Source organism: Mobula hypostoma, chromosome 15, assembly GCF_963921235.1.
Source record: "Mobula hypostoma chromosome 15, sMobHyp1.1, whole genome shotgun sequence".
In the NCBI taxonomy this organism is placed as follows: Eukaryota; Metazoa; Chordata; class Chondrichthyes; order Myliobatiformes; family Myliobatidae; genus Mobula; species Mobula hypostoma.
Genome location: NC_086111.1, coordinates 71,515,385 through 71,536,562, shown reverse-complemented (window position 1 = coordinate 71,536,562; position 21,178 = coordinate 71,515,385). Strand labels below are relative to the sequence as shown.

At 41.5% G+C, this 21,178-nt stretch overlaps 1 protein-coding gene across 4 annotated transcripts in view; it reads right to left on the bottom strand.

Moving 5' to 3' along the window:
• Positions 1 to 21,178, bottom strand: part of abtb1 (ankyrin repeat and BTB (POZ) domain containing 1) — an 89,448-nt gene that overhangs the window by 21,337 nt on the left and 46,933 nt on the right. For all 4 annotated transcript variants that reach the window (XM_063068238.1, XM_063068237.1, XM_063068236.1 and 1 more), the window contains 4 exons: positions 18,810 to 18,926; positions 17,322 to 17,437; positions 12,650 to 12,748; positions 11,458 to 11,625 (listed from right to left, as the gene is read on the bottom strand). In XM_063068238.1, the coding sequence (XP_062924308.1) occupies positions 11,458 to 11,625; positions 12,650 to 12,748; positions 17,322 to 17,437; positions 18,810 to 18,926 (500 nt within the window). The remainder of the gene's footprint in view (positions 1 to 11,457; positions 11,626 to 12,649; positions 12,749 to 17,321; positions 17,438 to 18,809; positions 18,927 to 21,178) is intronic.

Sequence of the window (21,178 nt, the reverse complement as noted above, 5' to 3'; positions counted from 1 at the left end):
AGCTGCTTAGAGGAGCCCATGGCTGCTGATTGTTGGGACAAGGTTTGAGGAGTCCGGGTATTTATAAAGCTCTGAAATTTGCATCACCTGGCCTTTCCTAACGATGACTGTGAACGAGCCATAGCCCTAACAAGCTAATTAAGGTCCGAGACCTTGGTAAAAGTTATCTGAGAGCTCAAATCTCTTGGGGTGCCCAAACTTTTGCATGGTGCTCCTTCTTTTTCCACTCTAAAATTGTACAAAACAAAAATAATACAATAATCTTGCTTAGAATTTTGAAAAAAATGTTTTATCTTTAACTTTATGACTTTTGGAGATCAGTTCACCTTCTACTCACTTCACTATTCACAGTAACAGAAATTTTGACCAGGGGTGCCCAAACCTTTGCATGCCACTGTATAGTTAAAGAGAGAAGGAGTGCCTTAAACCTTTGATAGAGACGTATCTCAACCCTGCCACATAACCTGAGTGGGCATGGAATCAATAAGGCAAAGTTGATTGGCAAATTCAATGAATTTACAGTACCCCTCCCAAAAATGATTCTATCATGCATCCCCTTCCCATTACTTATTCAGCCCCAAGCCCTCATCTTATCCAAGCCAACAAACCGATCGCCAATGTTTTATATGATCATCAGAAGTGAAATAAACAAAATGTTTTTTCATAAGAATAATTATAGAAACCTAGAACTTGCTTTCTCAAGCAACACATATCAAAGTTGCTGGTGAGCTCACCTGTCCAGCTCTTGGCTCCATCCCTCCCCCTCCTGTCTTCTCCTATCATTTTGGATCTCCCCCTCCCCCTCCCACTTTCAAATCTCTTACTAACTCTTCCTTCAGTTAGTCCTGACGAAGGGTCTCGGCCTGAAATCTCGACTGTACCTCTTCCTAGAGATGCTGCCTGGCCTGCTGCGTTCACCAGCAACTTTGATGTGTGTTGCTTGAATTTCCAGCATCTGCAGAATTCCTGTTGTTGTTACTTGCTTTCTCAATGTGTTCTAATGCTCTTTGAGTTGGAATTTTTAAGATCTTATCAGAAAGATTGTTAAATAAAGAGGAAAAGATTAGCTTTATTCGTCACGCGTACATCCAAACATAATGAAATGTACTGTGTGCATCAATAACCAACATAGTCCAAGCACAATCTACTAACTAACTTGTACGTCTTTGGAATGTGGGAGGAAACCAGAGCACCCATATGGTCATGGGGAGAAGGTACAAACTCATACAAACTCCTTACAAAGAGTGATAGGAATCGGTGATCATTGGAACTGTAAATGGCAATGCTAACTGCCCTACCATGCCACCCCACATAGTTCAAGATCTGCTCTCCATCCCTTAATAATACCAAGAGATAGACAGCAGAAGTTCCAAACTGGAGCTGAAGTACATGATCCAACTGAAAAACAGAATAGACTTAATGGGCTGAATGGCTGCCAACAGTGCATAATTATCCACGACCTATTACAGTGTATGACTTTCAAAGTAGGATGAGAGAACATCCATTATTTATTTTTGATTTGCTTTTAATACAGCACAGTACTTCTGATGGAATTGTCACTGAAATAAATGTTTATTCCCTTTAATAATCTACAAAATTTAATAAATTCAAATTGAAATTCGTAGATCATGGCAATATTTGTAATCAATCATACCTTTGCCTCAACTTGGGAGACTATTTTTCAATTTGCAAATCACCAGTGCTCCCTAGTGGCAAAATCCAGTACTGCAGTATTACGTACCTGATTTTTTGAAACTGCCAATCAGTTCAAGCAGCATTAAATAGCTGAAATGCTGGAGGAACCCGGCAGGCCAGGAGGTAAATAAACAGTCAATGTTTCAGGTCGAGGCCCTTCATCAGGACTGGATCAACATTAAATAACAGCTGATAGGTTCTTGATTGGTCAGGGCATGAAGGGATACAGTGAGAAGGCAGGAGACTGGGGCTGCAAAGTACCATTTCACACAGGAACAGAGGTGCACAAGTCCACAGCTTCTCAAATCTTCACAAGGCTCATCTGTTGCCTTGTAAGAGATTTTACATTAACAATTGCCAAGATTTGCCAAAAAAACTGTTTCATTTATTTAGAGATACAAGGTGGAATAGGCCCTTTTGAGCTGCACCAGCCAGCAACGCACCAATTTAATCCTCACCTAATCACGGGACAACTTACAATGACCAATTAACCTACTAACCTACTTTGGACTGTGGAAGAAACACACACACACACACACACACACACACACACACACACACACACACACCACACACAAAGGAATATTGAAACTTGCTCACAGAGGGTGTGGGAATTGAACTCTGAACTCCCCAAATTGTAATCGTGTCGTGCTAACCGCTAGGCTACTGTGGTGCCCAAAAAGTTGCCAGATGCAAACGCCTGGGTTATTGGGAGAAGTTGGGCACGTTAAGATGGGTGGGGGATGTCATTATAGAGGTGTATTAAATCGTGAGAAACACACAGTCTTTTTCCCAGAGAAGGGAAATCAAGAACTAGAGGGCACAGGTTTAAGGTAAAAGGTGAAAGATTTAATAAGAACCTGAGAGGCAACTTCTTCACACAGAGGCTGCTGAGTAAATTGAATCAGTAAGTGGTTGAGGCAGGTACAATAGGGTATTTAAAAGACACTCAGAGAGGTACAGGGATAGGGAAGGTTTATAGGAAAGGTTCCCAACCTGGGGTTCACAGACTCCGCAGTTAATGGTAAGGGTCCATGGCATAAAAAAAAGGTTGAGAACCCCTGGTTAAGACTGATATGGGCCAAATGCAGGTTTGCTTCGATGGGCATCGTGGTTGGGTTGGCATGTACAAGATGGGCTGAAGGGCCTGTTTCCATGCTACGACACAACTTCAAACTGCATTTGACAGAAAAGTTCCGAGCTTTTACCATCCTGTGCATGCAGAAGCATTTCCTTACAGTTATCCTGAAATGCCTAGCAACTGAGCCAAGCTTAACAGCCGGCTGTGTCATAGGGTCACTTGTGCCCTGAAGCTTGGATTTTATTGAAATATAGATGTCACGCCAGATCCAGCCTGTTTGAGTTGTCCTCTTGATTCTTCCTGAAGTGAGACATCACAATGCAACACTGACAAGAATATGACTGAAACCTTTACAGTCACATTGTCTGTATTAAAAATGCCTCAGGAAGGTTTCCATGCAGTAATTCCAGTAACCACAAGGAATTCTGCAGATGCTGGAAATTCAAGCAACACACATCAAAGTTGCTGGTGAACGCAGCAGGCCAGGCAGCATCTCTAGGAAGAGGTACAGTCGACGTTTCGGGCCGAGGGATGCTGTCTGGCCTGCTGCGTTCACCAGCAACTTTGATGTGTGTTGCAGTAATTCCAGTAACACTGTTTCTCATTTTTTGTCCATGCCCTGGGTACTTAAGCTCAGTTTTATTGCTCCCATCTCCCCGCAATATCTATTTCACTTTTCACACACCCAAAGCCCACAGCCACAATTCCTTCTTTATTCAGAGATACAGCATGGCAACAGACCCTTCTCGTTGACCAATTACACCTATGTGACAATTAACCTTTACCTGGGCACATTGGTTAAGTTACTAGGCTGGGTCTGCATACAAAGAAACTTTCAACTACAGTGATGATTCTTTAAAAAATTATTGTATTGATGAAATACTTTTGGAAATTGTTTGTCTATTTATTTATTTAGAATACAGCATTGTTACAGGTCCTTCCAGCACAACAAGGCTGAGATGCCTAATTACACCCATGTGACGAATTAATCTACTAACTTATAACTTTGGACTGTGGGGGGAAACCAGAGCACCCAGAGGAAACCCACATGGTCACAGGGAAAATGTACAAACTCCTTACAGGCAGTGCCTGAACTGTACCCCGGTGACTGGCACTGTAGCAGCGTTACGTTAACAACTATGCCACTATGCCATTCCTGTGAACTGTAAATGCTTTTCCTTTCTCAGGTATCCTAAACCTTAACAGTGGATTGTTACCTTCATGGAATCAAAAAGATTTCGGTTCAGATGTGGCTCAAACCAATTCTCTCTTCTCATCAGGGTATTCCAAGGAACAAAGATCAAGGATCAAGGATCAATTTTATTCGTCATGTACATTTACATGTATTACGAATTTGCTGTGGTGTGTTGGCCAGGGTGCAACATAGAACACAGAATAGTACAGCACAGTACAGGCCCTTCGGCCTATATTGTTGTGCCAACCCTCAAACCGTGCCTCCCACATAACCCCCCACCTTAAATTCCTCCATATACCTGTCTAGTAGTCTCTTAAATTTCACGAGTGTATCTGCCTCCACCACTGACTCAGGCAGTGTATTCCACGCACCAACCACTCTCTAAGTAAAAAACCTTCCTCTAATATCCTCCTTGAACTTCCCACGCCTTACTTTAAAGCCATGTCCTCTTGTATTGAGCAGTGGTGCCCTGGGGAAGAGGCGCTGGCTATCCACTCTATCTATTCCTCTTAATATCTTGTATACTTCTATCATGTCTCCTCTCATCCTCCTCCTCTCCAAAGAGTAAAGCCCTAGCTCCCTTAATCTCTGATCATAATGCATACTCTCTAAACCAGGCAGCATCCTGGTAAATCTCCTCTGTACCCTTTCCAATGCTTCCACATCCTTCCTATAGTGAGATGACCAGAACTGTACACAGTACTCCAAGTGTGGCCTAACCAGAGTTTGCATGTTTTATTATCAAAGTACATATACAGTATACAACCTTGAGATTTGTCTTCCTGCAGGCAACCACAAAACAAAGAAACATCCCCACACAATAAAGACCATCAAATACCCAATGTGTGAAACAAACATCAAGTTGTGCAAACAATAAAAAGTAAACAAATAACACACAGAACATTTACTGCAGAGTCCCCAAAAGCGAGTACACAGCCACGAGCTGTGGAGGCGAGAAAAGCCATTCCAGGAGCCCAATGGCTGCAGAGTTAATTCAGCGCCGAAGCACCTTGATCAAATCGCGTAAATAGCAAAAAAAAAGTAAACAAGAGGACATAGAACATGAACTGCAGAGCCCCCGAAAGTGAGTCCACAGCTGTGGAACGCATTCAGCATTGAGGTGAGTGAAACCCATCCAGGAGCCCGATTTATGCTCCCAAACACAGCAGCATGGGTCTCAATATTCCTGCACCATCTGCCAGCAGCAGTGGGAAGAGAGGGAGACCAGTCAAACGCACCAGGTGCTGCTGAACACCTCTTCATTTTCCACTCTCATACTTGCCAATTTTAAGCTTGCTCAACGTTTTAATTGGCATGGAGTAATGGACCCAACCATGGGTTCATGTTCCGCCACTAGGAATCAATGCAGCCACCCCCAGCAATGGCTGCCCCTGTACTCTCCTCGCCAAATCCCCAGGAGATCGCAAAAGCACCAGGTCATTCAGTTGGATCAAAAATACATCCTTAAAATGGAAATACAGGCTGCACTCGATGCAGTTCAGAAGTGTGCTTAGAAGAAGAGTATCTAGTAGTTTTGTGAGCAGTCTGCAAAATGTTGCTGTTAGTCAGTGGTGCCATCTTCCTTGTCAAAAATACCAACATTCAACAATTATAAAGAATAAAGAATAGAGAATTATATGAAAATAAAGTTAGGGGTTAAAGGACAGATATGGAATAAATTGTCCGTAAATATACCTGTATAAATACCAGCATGTATTTATAGAAACATAGAAACATAAAAAACCTACAGCATAATACAGGCCCTACAGCCCACAAAGCTGTGCTGAACATGTCCTCACCTGAGAAATTACCCAGGGTTACCCATAGCCCTCTATTTTTCTGAGCTCCATGAACCTGTCCAGGAGTCTCTTAAAAGACCCTATCGTATCCACCTCAACCACCGTCGCCGGCAGCCCATTCCATGCTCTCACCACTCTCTGCGTAAAAAATTTACCCCTCATATCTCCTCTGTACCTACTTCCAAGCATCTTAAAATTGTGCCCTCTCGTGCTAGCCATTTCCGCCCTGGAAAAAAGCCTCTGACTATCCACATGATCAATGCCTCTCATCATCTTATACACCTCTATCAGGTCACCTCTCACCCTCCGTCGCTCTAAGGATAAAAGGCCGAGTTCACTCAACCTATTCTCATAACGCATGCTCCCCAATCCAAGCAACATCCTTGTAAATCTCCTCTGCACCCTTTCTATGGTTTCCACATCCTTCTGTAGTGAGGTGACCAGAACTGAGCACAGTACTCCAAATGGGGTCTGACCAGGGTCCTATATAGCTGCAATATTACCTCTCGGCTCTTAAACTCAATCCCACAATTGACGAAGGCCATTTCTTTCTTAACCACAGAGTCAATCTGCGCAGCAGCCTTGAGTGTCCTATGGACTCGGACCCCAAGATCCCTCTGATCTCCACACTGCCAAGAGTCTTACCATTAGTACTATATTCTGTCATCATATTTGACCTACCAAAATGAACCACCTCACACTTATCTGAGTTGAACTCCATCTGCCACTTCTCAGCCCAGTTTTGCATCCTATCAATGTCCCACTGTAACCTCTGACAGCCCTCCACACTATCCACAACATCTCCAATCTTTGTGTCATCAGCAAATTTACTAACCCATCCCTCCACTTCTTCATCCAGGCCATTTATAAAAATCACGAAGAGTAGGGGTCCCAGAACAGATCCCTGAGGCACACTGCTGGTGACTGACCTCCAAGCAGAATATGACCCGTCTACAACCGCTCTTTGCCTTCTGTGGGCAAGCCAGTTCTGGATCCACAAAGCAATCTCCCCTTGGATCCCATGCCTCCTTACATTTTCGATAAGCCTTGCATGGGGTACCTTGTCAAATGCCTTGCTGAAATCCATATACACTACATCTACTGCTCTACCACCATCAATGTGTTTAGTCACATCCTCGAAAAATTCATTCGGGCTCGTAAGGCATGACCTGCCTTTCACAAAGCCATGCTGACTATCCCTATTCATATTATGCCTCTCCAAATGTCCATAAATCCTGCCTCTCAGGAGCTTCTCCATCAACTTACCAACCACTGAAGTAAGTATTTATGATATAAACAGCATTACAAAATGTGGCTTTAAGTTTAACAGTGCAGTGACGGGGGTAATAGTTAGAGGGAATATCTAGAATGGTTGATCAGATTAACTGTCTGGGAGAAGAAACTTGTAAGGTATGTGAGGTTTTTCTTTAATGGCCCTAAGCGCTTTCAAGAAGGAAACTTTTGGAAAAGGCAGTTTTCAGGGTGGGAAATGTCCACAATGTTTTTTCCTGCCCATTTCTTTGTCCTGGACATATACAAGTCCTGCAGTGATGGTAGTCTGCAGCCAGTGATGTTTTCTGCTGACCTGTCTATCACTTGCAGAGTCTTAAGTGCTAAAATCTAGACTAATATTCTAGTACTGTATAAAGGGAATTCTCCTTTGGAAGTGCTATCCTTTAGAAGAAACAATAAACACTATCAGGTGGTCAAAAGATACCATGGCCCTTTTTTCAAAGAAGATTCTTCTCATCAACTTGAACAATGCCGATCGCAAGTAACACCAATAATCATTAATATATTGATTTTGTGAGCTTACCATGTGTTACTGCTCCTGAACCTAAATCATAGCAGGGAGCACACTTCACAAAGTAGTTATGTGTTTGAAGATACTTTCAACTCAACACAAAAGGCACTATATAAATGTTATCTCCTTCTTTAAACTGGTAGAGTATCAACCATTCCTTCAAATACCCCTTCAAACTTTGGGAGGACAAGAAACAGGTGAAATTCAGCCATAAATTTAGTTGTGAATCAATGAAAAATACCTACTCAGAAAATTCTACAGTACTGAAGGTCATTTGGACCCACTCTGCTTACAAAAGATCTTGTTACACCAGAATATGAAAATAAATCAGCAACTTATCGTATCAGCAGGCTGCTAATCAAATGTGGAAAGTGATTTTGAATAAAACACATGAAAATTTTCTCAGGTTCACTATCAATAAATGTATCTGCAGTGTAAGAAAATAGAAAGCTCTCTTTTACATATGTGCCTCAATTTAACTTATTAAAACCCATATTCTGCACAGATGGTGACGAGTCCCTCCTCTATTTTACAAATGCAAATCTAATTAAGTGTGGGATCTCAGGAGAACCAATTTATTTACCCATCAATGAATAATAAACATCCTAACACACATTTCATCATCCCTGGGGGAACTGTTGGAGATTCTTCCAAAATTATTTAAAATTCAGTGAAATATGCCAACAGTAAGCATGGAATTGTGCGGGAGGGAGTACAGAGAAGAGATGGGCACAGTAGCGTAGCGAGGACAGTGCTGTGGCGCCAGTGATCGGGGTTCAATTCCCACCGCTCTCTGTTAGGAATCTGTACATTCTCCCAGTAATGGTGTGGATTGCCTCCAGGTGTTCAGGTTTCCTCCCATATTCCAAAGACGAGCAAGTTGAGGTTAGTAAGTTGTGGGCATGTTATGTTGGCGGTTCGATGCATGGTAACACTAGTGGCCTGCCCCAACACATTCTCCTACTGTAAACATAGAAATCTACAGCACATTACATGTCCTTCAGCCCACAATGTTGTGCTGAGCATGTAATGTACTCTAGAAACTGCCTAGAATTTCCCTAGTGCATAGCCGTCTATTTTTTTAGGTTCCATGTACCTAAGATGCTCGTAAAAGACCCTATTGTATCCGCTTCCACCACTGCCGCCAGCAGTGCATTCCACACACCCACCACTCTCTGTGTGAAAAACTTACCCCTGACATCCCCTTGGTACCTATTTCCAAGCACCTTAAAACTATGCCTCCTCATGTTAGCCATTTCAGCCCTGGGAAAAAGCCTCTGGCAATCCACATGATCAATGCTTCTCATCATCTTATACACCTCTGTCAGGTCACCTCTCATCCTCTGTCACTCCAAGGAGAAAAGGCCAAGTTCACTCAACCTATTCTCATAAGGTACACCCTCCAATCCAGGCAACATCCTTGTAAGTCTCCTCTGCACAACTGTGTTGGTCATTTTCACAAACAACACATTTCACTGTATGTTTCAATGTACCGTACATGCGACAAATAGAGCATATTGTTTAAAAAAAACCTCTTTTAAAAGAAAAGATTCACCAAGATATTGCCTGGACTGGAGGGCTTTAGTTATGGGGACAGCTAAGATAGGAAGGGCTTGTTTTCCCTCAACTGACAAGGACTGAGGTACAACTTGATTAAAAACATGCAGGATTATGACAGGTGTAGATAGTATGACAGATAACCATGGTAGTATGATAACCATATTAGTATGATCATAACCATAGTAGGGATATCAAAAGAAAGAGGTCATAGATTAAGGTGAGAGGAAGGAATTTTAGAGGGGATCTGGTGGTTAAGTTAATTTTCAGACAGATTGGTTAATATTTAGAACTTGCTATCATTGGAATTTGGATAGCAGGATGGAGATACGTCTCTACCAAAGGACCCTAAGACCATAAGACATAGGAGCAGAATTAGGCCATTCAGCCCATCGAGTCTGCTCCACCATTCCATCATGGCTTGATAAAAAGGTGTAAGGCGCTCCTTCCCTCCGCTAGCCTGCAGGCTACCCTTGGACAAGGTGTTCCACCTGCTTAGCCCCCCTGAACAGGGTTACATGAAGCCATGGGAGCAGGTGGTGGATGGTCGAACGGGCAGCTGGTACATCTCGCCTACTTCGTACAGCACATAATGATGATGATGACCATAAGATTGATATAATTACTAAATTTAAGAGACATTTACACAGACAAGACATAGAAAGATACAGTCCTAATGAAGGCAAGTGAGATTAACGTAGATCAGGGATTCTCAACCTGTGGTCCACATTCCCCTTGGTTAATGGTAGGGGTTCATGGCATAAAAAAGATTGAGAACCACTGGAGTAAACAGACAAAAATGTCAGCATGTCATTCAAAACTGTGACAATCTTCTATAGATGTGCAGTGAATTCTATATTGACTGGTTGCATCACGGCCTGGTATGAGAACACCAATTCCCTTTAATAATAAAGCCTCCAAAAAGAAGTAGATACAGCTCAGTCTATCACAGGTAAAGCCCTCTCCACCATTCAGCACATCTACAAGGAACGCTGTCCTATCTATCATCAAAGACCCCGCTCATCCCCACCATCCAGGCCATGCTCTCTTCCCGCTGCTGCCATGATGAAGGTGGTACAGGAGCCTCAGGACTCACATCAACAGGTTCAGGAATAGTTGTTACCACTCAACCATTAGGCTCTTATAGGCTCTTTAGGCTCTTACCATCTCTATAAGAGATAACTTCTCAACTTCACTTGCCCCATCATTGAACTGTGTTCCCATAACCTCTGGACTCACTTTCAAGGACTCTTCATCTCATGTTCTCGAAATTTATCACTTATTTATTATTAATTTTTTCTCCTTTTGTATTTGCACTTTCTTGTCTTTTGCACAGTGGTTGTTTGTCCATTCGTGTTGTATGAGGTCTTTCACTGATTCTATTGTGTTTCTTTGTATTTATTGTGAATGCCCACAAGAAAATGAATCTCAGGATTGCATTTGGTGACGTATATGTACTTAGGATAATAAACTTACTTTGAATCTGAACTTTGAACAAAAGCATCAATTCTGAAAAGAGATTTACTGTCTAAATGCATAAAAGTGCTTATTTTGGAAATCTTAAATAAAAACAGAATATACTGAAAATATCAAGCAGAAAAAGTAGCATTCTTACAGAGAAACAGAATTAACACAACCATGTTCTTATGAATGATCATTAAACTAAAATGTTAACTGCTTCAATATCCATAGATTGCTGGCCTGCTAAGAAGATCCAGCAATGTCTGTTTTTATTTCGTCCCGTTCCTTTGAAACAACATTGGTGATGTTGTGTCATCAAGCCCGAGCACCGTTCAACAAGACTGAGCATGATTTGTTGGCACCAAATTGTGTGGCTACACCTGTGGGTTGCCCCCAGCACATCCTTAGATGAGTTGATTGTTAACGCAAACACATTTCACTGTATGCTTCAATGCTCATGCGATACTTTATAGTCGCCAAACAATTGATACTAGAGCGTACAATCATCACAGCAATATTTGATTCTGCGTTTCACACTCCCTGGAGTACAAATCGATAGTAAGTATTTAAAAATTTAAATTATAAATCATAAATAGAAAATAGAAAAGGGAAAGTAAGGTAGTGCAAAAAAACCGAGAGGCAGGTCCGGATATTTGGAGGGTACGGCCCAGATCCGGGTCAGGATCCGTTCAGCAGTCTTATCACAGTTGGAAAGAAGCTGTTCCCAAATCTGGCCGTACAAGTCTTCAAGCTCCTAAGCCTTCTCTCGGAGGGAAGAGGGACGAAAAGTGTGTTGTTCAGATAAATAAATAAATAAATAAAATAAATCTGAACCTGAACCTGTTGACTGGTCACCCTATCTTACCTCGGTTTCATCACTGTAGATGTAGTAGAGGACTCGAATGAAGATTTCTTCTGTCACATTGTGCAGCGTCACCATGGGAATACTGGGCTGACTCTGAAGCTGCTCACTCTCAGAGAAATGGTCCTGCAAAAGTGCTCTGAAGTAATCGCTACGACTGCAAAAAAATGCCTGCAAGCACAAAATAAAGGACCAGCGTCAAAGCCTGTGCACCACAGGACTATGCAATCCATATGAAGTGTCTTGGCCCAAAACATAAACTGCTTATTCCCCTCCAAAGATCTACCTGACCTGCTGAGTTCCTCCAGAATTTTGGATGTCTAACTTGAATGTTTTTTGGCTAACATTGGCTGAATAGCCAGGTCCATGTTGTAAATTTTTACAACATAATTGTAACATTCTTGATGTAACTTCTTATTAACATTTAAATAAGTCTATTTGACATATAACAAATCATTATTTAATGATTTCTGAGAATCAAAAATGGAAGCTGAAAGGCAACAGACCACAATAACCCTCAGAGGACAGTAAGAACTGCCAAGAGGATCTCTGGGGTCTCCCTTCCCCCTTATTTGTGACATTAACCAGAAGGACTGTATGCGAAGGGCCTAAAGCATTGTCGAGGATCCCTGCCACCCATCCCACTATCTCTTTGACACTCTACCAGCAGGAAGAAGGTAGAGCATCAGGACTATGACTGCCACACTGAGTAACAGCTTCTTCCCTCTGACTGTGAGACTAATAAATACCCTGCCACCACTGAGGTATCATCACTAGGAGCATTAAAAACGAGAGGGCTTAGGTTTAAGATCGAAGGGGAGAGATTTAAAAGGGGCAGCTTCTTCACACAAAGGGTGGTAAGTGCTGCCAGAAATAGCGCTGATGCTGGCACATTAACAAATTTAAAAGCCCATGGTTAGGAGAGGTTTAGGCGGCCATGGGCTAAATGCAAGCAAGTGGGACTAGCTTGCTGGGCAACACGGTCAGGATGGGAGAGTTGGGCCAAGGAGCCTGCTTCCATGCTGTACGATTCTGTAACTCATCTCTGGAGTTAATCAGAATGTATGGAGAATTACACACAAAATTGGTTGAATAGTGTATCTGTGTAACTAGATGGTTGATGGTCAGTGCACACAGCGAGGCAAAGGGCCTGGTTTGTGCTGTTAGCTTTATAAAATAACACCAACATAGAGACCTTATGACAAAGGAAGATGTAGCCTTCCACTCTGAAGCTCAGGTCTGGGTAGCTGCTGAAGTTGTCTGTGCTGTCGAAAGGTAGCTCACCAAATCCAACCTGCAAATGAAAGAGCAGGATCAGGTTAAAAACATTGATTTAGAAGGACAGTAAAGCAGAAACGTTTATAAAGACAGTGGTTGGGCATGTAAGGACTCCGTTCCTGAGAACTGTCCATAAACTGATCTCTCCGAAGTCAGGAATATCCATCTCCCATAGTGACCCATATCGTATTTCACATACTTGCCATAGTTCTTTCATTCCATTGAAGAATCACTCTAATACTACCCATAATTAAACTACTGACTATCACCGTTCTACCCTTCAGTCCAGATGAAGGGTTTCAACCAGAGATGTAAAAATGTTCGAATACAGCATCTACAGTCTCGAGTCTCCATTATGGATATATATCTGTATCCTTTCACTAATGAATACCATGACATATTTTATTATTATTACTAGCTAGAAAAAAGCTGTGAATTATATGGGAGAAATTTTGTAAAGTCAGATTTCCACAGTAACGTATGAGGAGTGTTTGATGGCTTTGTGCCTGTATTCACTTGACTTTAGAAGAATAAGGTGAGGGGGATCTCATTGAAACCTACTGAATATTCAAAAGCCTAGATAGTCTAGATATGGAGAGGATGCTTCCTAAAGTGGGGGAATCTAGGACCAAAGGGAATATCCTTAGAATAGAAGGACATTCATTTACAACAGAGATGAGGAGGAATTTCTTTAGCTGGGGGAGGAGGGTGCATCTGTGGAAACCAAGTCATTGGGTATATTTAAAGTGGAGGTTGATAAACTCTTGAGCTGTTAGGGCCTGAATCATTAAGGGAAGAAGGCAGGAGAAAAGGGTTCAGAGGGATAATAAATCAGTCATGATGGAATGACGAAGCAGACTCGATGGGCTGAATGGTGTAATTCTGCTCCTATGTCTTATGGTCTAGCTCTGTACAGCAATTGCTCTAACTGCTATGCTAGAGGGGATCAGAGGAAGAGTTCTTGAAAAAAAGAGAGTAATCGGAATGTGAGAAACAATGGCAAAGTGTTTGTGGAGAAAGGTACTCTGAGAACACTTAGCATCCAGACAAGAATTTGAATTGTCAAGGAATAGAGAACTATGGACCAAGTCCTTGTAAAGGGAATTTAGATAGATATGTACTTGATAGTCAACATGGATATTGTCTGCCATAGGGCCTGTTTCTCTGCTCTATGATTTCATTTGGAAGTGCAGAAATGTCTATAGAACGAGAACACAAAAACCAGGAGCAGGAGTCAGCCATTTGGCCCATCAAGACCACTCTTCCGTTCAATAAGATCATGGCTGATTTGGCCACGGACTCAGCTCCACACACCAGCCTTTCCCCACAACCGTCAATCGTCACCAAAGACACTCGCACACTTCTACAGATGTACCGTGGAGAGCATTCTGACTGGTTGCATCACTGTCTGGTATTCCTGCTGCTGTCTGCAAGGAGTTTGTATGTTCTCCCCATGACCCTGTGCTCTTCCTCCAGGTACTCTGGTTTCCTCCAGATTCCAAAGACATCCAGTCATTGAGTTGTGAGCATGCTACGTTGGCACCTGAAGTGTGGTTTCACTTGCACAAAAGGAACACTTTACAGTACTGTATGATTCAATGAACATGTGACACATAAAGCCAATTTTTAATCTTTATCTCAAAAATCTATCCAACTGGGTCTTAAATATACTTAATGTGGTGGTCTCTACTGCTTCCCTGAGCAGAGAATTCCACAAATTCACTGTTCTCTGGGAAAAGCAGCTTCTCCTCATCTCTGTCCTAAATCTACTCCCAAATCTTGAGAGTATGTCCCCTGGTTCTAGTCTCATTTATCTAAGTGGAAGCAACTTTCTTGCCTCTAACTTTAACTATTCCTTTCATAAATTTATATGTTTTGATAAGATCCCCACGCATTCTTTGGAATTACAGCAGAAAAAATGACCTAGGTGACCAAATGAGATGAATGGAAGCAATTTTCTTGGACTCACTCAGAAAATTAAATTTCTCAGACACTTTCTTGATATTGGGGCACATTACACAGGCAAATGGGGTCATAACAAGAGCTTTTGGCACATTGGCTTTCATAAATCAAAGTACTGAGTACAGGCGTTGAGATGTTACCTTGAAGTTGTATAAGACATTGGGGAGGCCTAGTTTGGAGTATTGTGTGTAGTTGTGTGGTCAACTACCCACAGGAGAGGTATCAGTAAGATTGAAAGGGTGCAGAGAAAACTGACAAGAATGTTGCCAGTACTTGAGGACCTGAGTTATAGAGAAAGGCTGAGCAGGTCAGGAATTATTCTCTCGAGCGTAGGAGAATGACGGGAGATTTGATAGAGGTATACAAAATTAAGAAAAGTATAGACAGGGTAAATGCAGGCTTTTTCCACTGAGGTTGGCTGAGAGTAGAACTAGAGGTCATGGGTTAAGAGTGAAAGGTGGAATATTTAAGGGGACCATGAAGAGGGATCTCCTTCACTTAGAGTATGGTGGAATGAGCTGCCAGCGCAAGTGGATGTGGTTTTGATTTCAACAATTAAGAGAAATTTGGAAATGTAGATGGCTGGGAGGGGTATGGACGGCTGTGGTCCAGGTGCAGGTCGATGGGACTGGGCAGATTAATAGTTTGACATGGACTAGAGCTGAAGTGTTGTTCTATGTTCTTTATGCTATGTAATATCAGGACTGATGTCCCAGTCAGCAATGAATAGTACTGAAGATCCAAGACATCTTCAAGAAGCAGGGCCTCAGAATGGCAGGGTCCATTATTAAGGACTCCCATCACCCAGGACATGCCCTCTTCTCGTTGTTAACATTGGGAAAGAGGTACAGATGCCTGAAGGCATACTGTAAGTGATCCAGGAACAGCTTCTTCCCCTCTGCTATTCAATTCTTAAATGGACATTGAACCCTTCAACACCACCGCACTTCCGTTATTTCTGTTTTTGCACTATTTTAAACAATTATATATATATTATGTATGTACACACACATACATATATTTACAGTGACAGATTGATTGATTGATTTATTTCTATATTATCATGTATGGCATTGTACTGCTGCTGATAAGTTAACAAATTTCACAACAAATGCCGGTGATATAAAATCTGATTCTGAAATGGAACAGCTGTACTTTCAAAATTACCATTTTTTGAATGACATGTCAAGCCCAGACCCCATGTCAGATGGGGTAAAAGGACTTGTGACACCACTTGAAGAAATGCAGGAAGCTAGTTTTCTAATTAATATATACCTTTAAATTCATTAAAATCAGGTACCTAAATATTTACCCCAATGCTGTTTGTTGAAGCATATAATCTGTGGAGGAAAAGGAATTGACATTTCCAGTTGAAGCCATGCATGAGAACCTGGTCCTTTTGCAGAGTTTCGACACGGAACATTTAACATTTTCTTTCCTCCCAGAAATGCAGCTCAGCCTGCTGAGTTCTTACAGCAGATTGTTTGTTACTCTAGATTCCTGTACTTTAAGTCATTTGTGTGTTGAAGAGAGAAGAAACGATGACATGAACATATTCTACATTTTTATGTCAAATACTTACTCCATTTACTGTACTGTGCCAAAGTCACAGGCACATATATAGTTAGAAACTTTGCACAGTACTGTAGTAATTTTATGTATTGCAGTGTACTGCTGCAAAAAAAAAACACATTTCGTGACAGATGTGAGTGATGATATACCGGGTTCTGATATGAGTCTCTACTGTGGACTGAGAGTGGGAAAGGGGGAAGGGAGAGAGGGAAATCACAGTTGGCAAAAGGAGAAAGGAGGAGAGTGGGTAGTGGGAAGCACAGAGAGGCATTCTATAATGATCAATAAACTAATTGTTTGAAATCAAATGAACTTGCCTGGTGTCTTAGGGCTGGTTGTGTCTGTACCTGTGCCCCCCCTTACCCCTGGCACTCCTTCCCTGCCACCTGTCCCTCACCCATCCCTCAGCCCTCTATCCTCACCATTCCCAACATCCTTTGCTCCCACCAGATTTCCAACTTGCTCCCCGCTCCACGATGACAAATACAGTATATATATATATATGTGCCTCAGACTTTTGCACAGTACTGTACGTTTCATATTTTGGAATTAATATTGTATTAGATACTGCAATTTTTGCTCAAATATTCCCCAGTGCTCTTTGGAAATCTCAGGCTCACTAAACAATCAAAGTGTGTCTAGCACAGGTGACCATTCTGCCTATTGTGTCTGTTCCAAATCAGCAAATTAACTAACCAAGTAAAATTCCTATCCTATTGCAGTGCAGTGTAGCCCTGTAAAAAATCCTGTTTCAAATATATATCCATTCCTCTTTTGAAAGTTTAATAGCCTCCATCATCTTTATAGGATGTGCACTCCAAATGTGTACATAAATTTTTCCTTCACCTATAGTGTATGCCAGTATCCTTGATAATTGATCATTCTCTCTCTCTCTCCCTCCCTCTCTCCCTCTCTCTCTCTCTCCCGCTCAAGCGTACATTTACTCCAACCTCAGTAATCTGACTTTTCCTAACCTCCTGTATTTCAGGAAACATTAATCATTCAACATCTTCTGAAATCCTTTGCAAGATATACTCTAATAAGACAAGACTTACCCGAAGCTCAGGTGGCAGGGCACAGTCCGCAAGCATGGCCAAATCGTCTTGTAGTCTGCCGTTCTCTTGAGGTTCCAAAGTTAAGATTTTCACCCAGGTCCCAGGCTTTGAAGAGACTGTATTAAAAAAATATAACCACTCTACCAACCTTTTAAAGTAATTCCCTACTTACTTTTATTTTTATATTGCACTCATGTTCATTTCAAAGCAATTAAGTACTTCAGAAGTAGAATCACACTTGTAATGTAGGAAAATGCAATGTGCTAATAACCAGATAATTTCCAATAGTGATGTTGGGTGTGAGATAAATACCAGAACACTGGGAATTACTCCACTGCTCTTTTTAAAACCATGCTATAAGATCGTTTCTACTGAATTATAGAGTAATACAGCGGGGAAACAGACCTTTTGGCCCATCTGTTGCATGCTGACCAATTTGCCCCATCCAAGCTAATCCCATTCACCAATGTTTAACCCATAAACCTCAAAGCCTTTCCTACCCACGTACCTGTCCACTGTCTCTTAAAAGTTCTTACTGTATTTGCTCAACAACTTCATCTGGAAGCTCAGTTCACATATGTGCCACCCTTTGTATGAAAACATTGTCCCTAAAATTCTCTTTTAAATCTTTCTCCTCTCACCTAAAACTTATGGCCTCTGAGTTCTTGATTCTCCAACATTGGGAAAAAATGTCTTCACCACAAACCAAAATAGACTTTGTTGAATTTAATTGTGTACTTCCTAGTAAAAAGTCATGTACAATTTATGTTGAAGTTATGTTTTTCCTCAAGAATGCTGCTTATCTGATGCTCTTTGCCTGGGATGCTGCTGCAAGTAAGATTTTCAGTGCACCTGTGCAGATGACAATAAAGTTGACTTTGACTTTAATTATCTGATCACATAAAGGACAGTGCTGTCTGCAGATTAGCCATCACACTCCCTACATCACAAAACAGTGATATATTAATTACAGAGCACTTTGGAAGATCCTGCAAGTAATAAAATGCTACCTTTATCTTCAGATTCTGTAACCAAGGAAGCTTATAGGACACAGAACAGTACGGCACAGTACAGGCCCTTCAGCCCACAATGTTGTGCCAACTGTTTAACTGACTCAAAGACTATAATTCATAGAAGCAGAATTAGGCCATTTAGCCCATCGAGTCTTCTCCACCATTCCATTATATATGATTTATTATCAACTCCATTCTCTTGCTTCTCCCCATAACCTTTGACCTCATTACACATCAAGCACCTATCAACCTCTGCTTAAATATACCAAATGACTTGGCCTTCATAGCCGTCTGTGGCGATGAATTCCAGATAAACCACCATTTGCCTAAATTCCACTGATTCACCACCCTCTGGCTAAAGATCAAGTTAACCCTTCCCTCCCACATAGCCCTCCAGTTTTCTTATGGCTAAAGAAAACATATTTTGTTTTGGAGATTTCAGTGATTTAGTACATTGAATACTGCAAGAACTTACCAAACTCGTACACTTTCTTGCATTTCCTTTCTACTTCACTGATAAGCTCTTCTAATTTGCACTGCTTTGCCAAGATTTTAAAATCTTCCACATTTTCTACTTCAATGTCTAGGCGGCCTGTGGAAACAAGAAAATGAAGATGCAGACCATGCATACCACTCAGAGGCACCAGAGTTTGTGCCTTCGAGTTGGCGTGAAGGCAGCGTCCAAGACCCTGTTGTACATTGTTTGTGTCAGGCCTGCTTCACTTGTTTGGTGGAGAGACAACTTGGACCAAGCCTCAGTCCCCCGGCTTGCGGGGTAGTGTGGTGTCCAGGCTCAGTTGGGGGTGGCCTCTAATGCTGCCCTCTAGTGGTGGATCAGTGGAATTACAGGCTGGACGGCCAGGAACCATCAATTTGCGGGACTTCGTTCAGGAACTTCGGTCTAACAATTTGTTTTCTTACATCACTATGTTCTTTTTTTCCTTTCTCATTATTTTGAATGCGCATGTATGTTTTTGCTCCTTGGCTCCAGAGAAACGCTGTCTCATTCAGCTGTATCCATGTATGGTTTGAATGACAATTAAACTTGATTTGATTTGATTTGAAAATTGCTGAAGGTAAAATGCTGAGCTGGTAAAGATATTTTTAAAATGCACACAGCATTATAACATAGAACATAATGTAGAACAGTACAAGTCCCACGACCTACAATGTTGTGCCGACCTTTTGACCATTTAACCCTTCCTCCCACATAACCCTCCATTTTTCTTTCATCAATATGCCTATCTAGGAGACTCTTGGCTTTATAAATATAAACATAAATGCAAAAGCAAGAAATTTATTATAAAACTTTTTTGTAATGACCAGATTGTGATAGTTTCTTTGAAACAGTTACTTTCCCAAAGTCATCAGCCCGATCAACAACTTACCCACCTACAACACACTGCCGCCACATACAGATCATCTAGCATCACTTTATGTACGTAAAATCAGTCCTGTATATAACAATTACTTGTACATTGTCTTTTATAGGAGTGCTTTTATATTTATATTGTGTTTTTATTGTGTTCTTTATGCATATTGTGTTTTTAATGCTGCAGCATATCCAGAGTAACAATCATTTCATTCTTCTTTACACTCGTATATTAAAAAAATACAATAAACAATCTTGAATCTTGGTAAAAATAATGTCTAAGGAAGTCAACTGGAACAGCACTAATTTAAGGTGCCTATTAAAAAGGGAAGAAACAGAAATCAAAATTATTCTCTTTAATGCAGAAAACTAAAAAAATTAATTTAAAAGGTCTTCATATTTACAAAGGGCTTTGATAGACAGATGTTTGTACAAGTTACAATACAGAATGTATTACAAATTCAGAACTGCAGAAGGAGTCAATATGCTATCCACGCTCTGCAGCTCTTCCATTTCCATGCCTTCCATCTTGATGACAGCTCCATTATGTTGCATCTTATTAAATGTGTTTTGAAAGCTCACATTATATACTGTAATATTAACTGCATTTCCCTCATTTCCTACTTGATCAAAAACTCGATAAGCCTACTTGCACATAATTGCATTTAACAAATTCATGCTGGCTTTCTGTCATCAATCCTCACTTGTTGCTGGGACTTGAGGACCTGAGTTATAGAGAAAGGTTTAATAGGTTAGGACTTCATTCCCTGGAGCACAGGAGAATGAGATTTGATAGAGGGATACAAAGTTTTGAGGGGTACAGATAGGGCAAATGCAAACAGGCTTTTTCCAATGAGATTGGGTGAAGCTACAGCTAGGTCACAGGCTAAGGGCAGCCATCCCACCTCTCCCGGAAGTTCCAGGAGTCTCCCGCATATTAATAGTGGCTCTCTGATGCCCGCAAATTACATACAATATCACGGAAATCAATTTTTTTGAGAGCGAGCGAGCGAGAGAAAGCAAGCGAGAGCGCTAGAGCAAGCAAGCGAGAGAGCGAGAGAGAAAGCTAGAGAGAAAGCAAGGGAGAACACGAGAGCACGCGAGAAAGCAAGCGAGAGCACGAGAGAGCGCGCGAGCGACGAGAGCGAGAGAGAGCACGCCATGGCAGAGTGTTCCAAAAAAAAAGAAAATATAAAATGTACATCACCCCAGACTACACTAAAGTGTACCCCTGCCTAATAGGGGTCAAAATAATGACAGTGTTGCTGGCTGCACTGTTTGCAACAGTGACTTTTCTATTGCCCATGGTGGGTTAAGACTATAAAAGACGTGTTGAGGTGAGTTTAACAGGTGTCATTCGTTCATTAGCATAGCTAACATTATTTAAACTAGCTGGCTGGCTGCTAAGGAGCTACTCTATTGCAGACATCCCACCTCTCCCGGAAGTTCCGGGAGTCTCCCGCAAATTGATG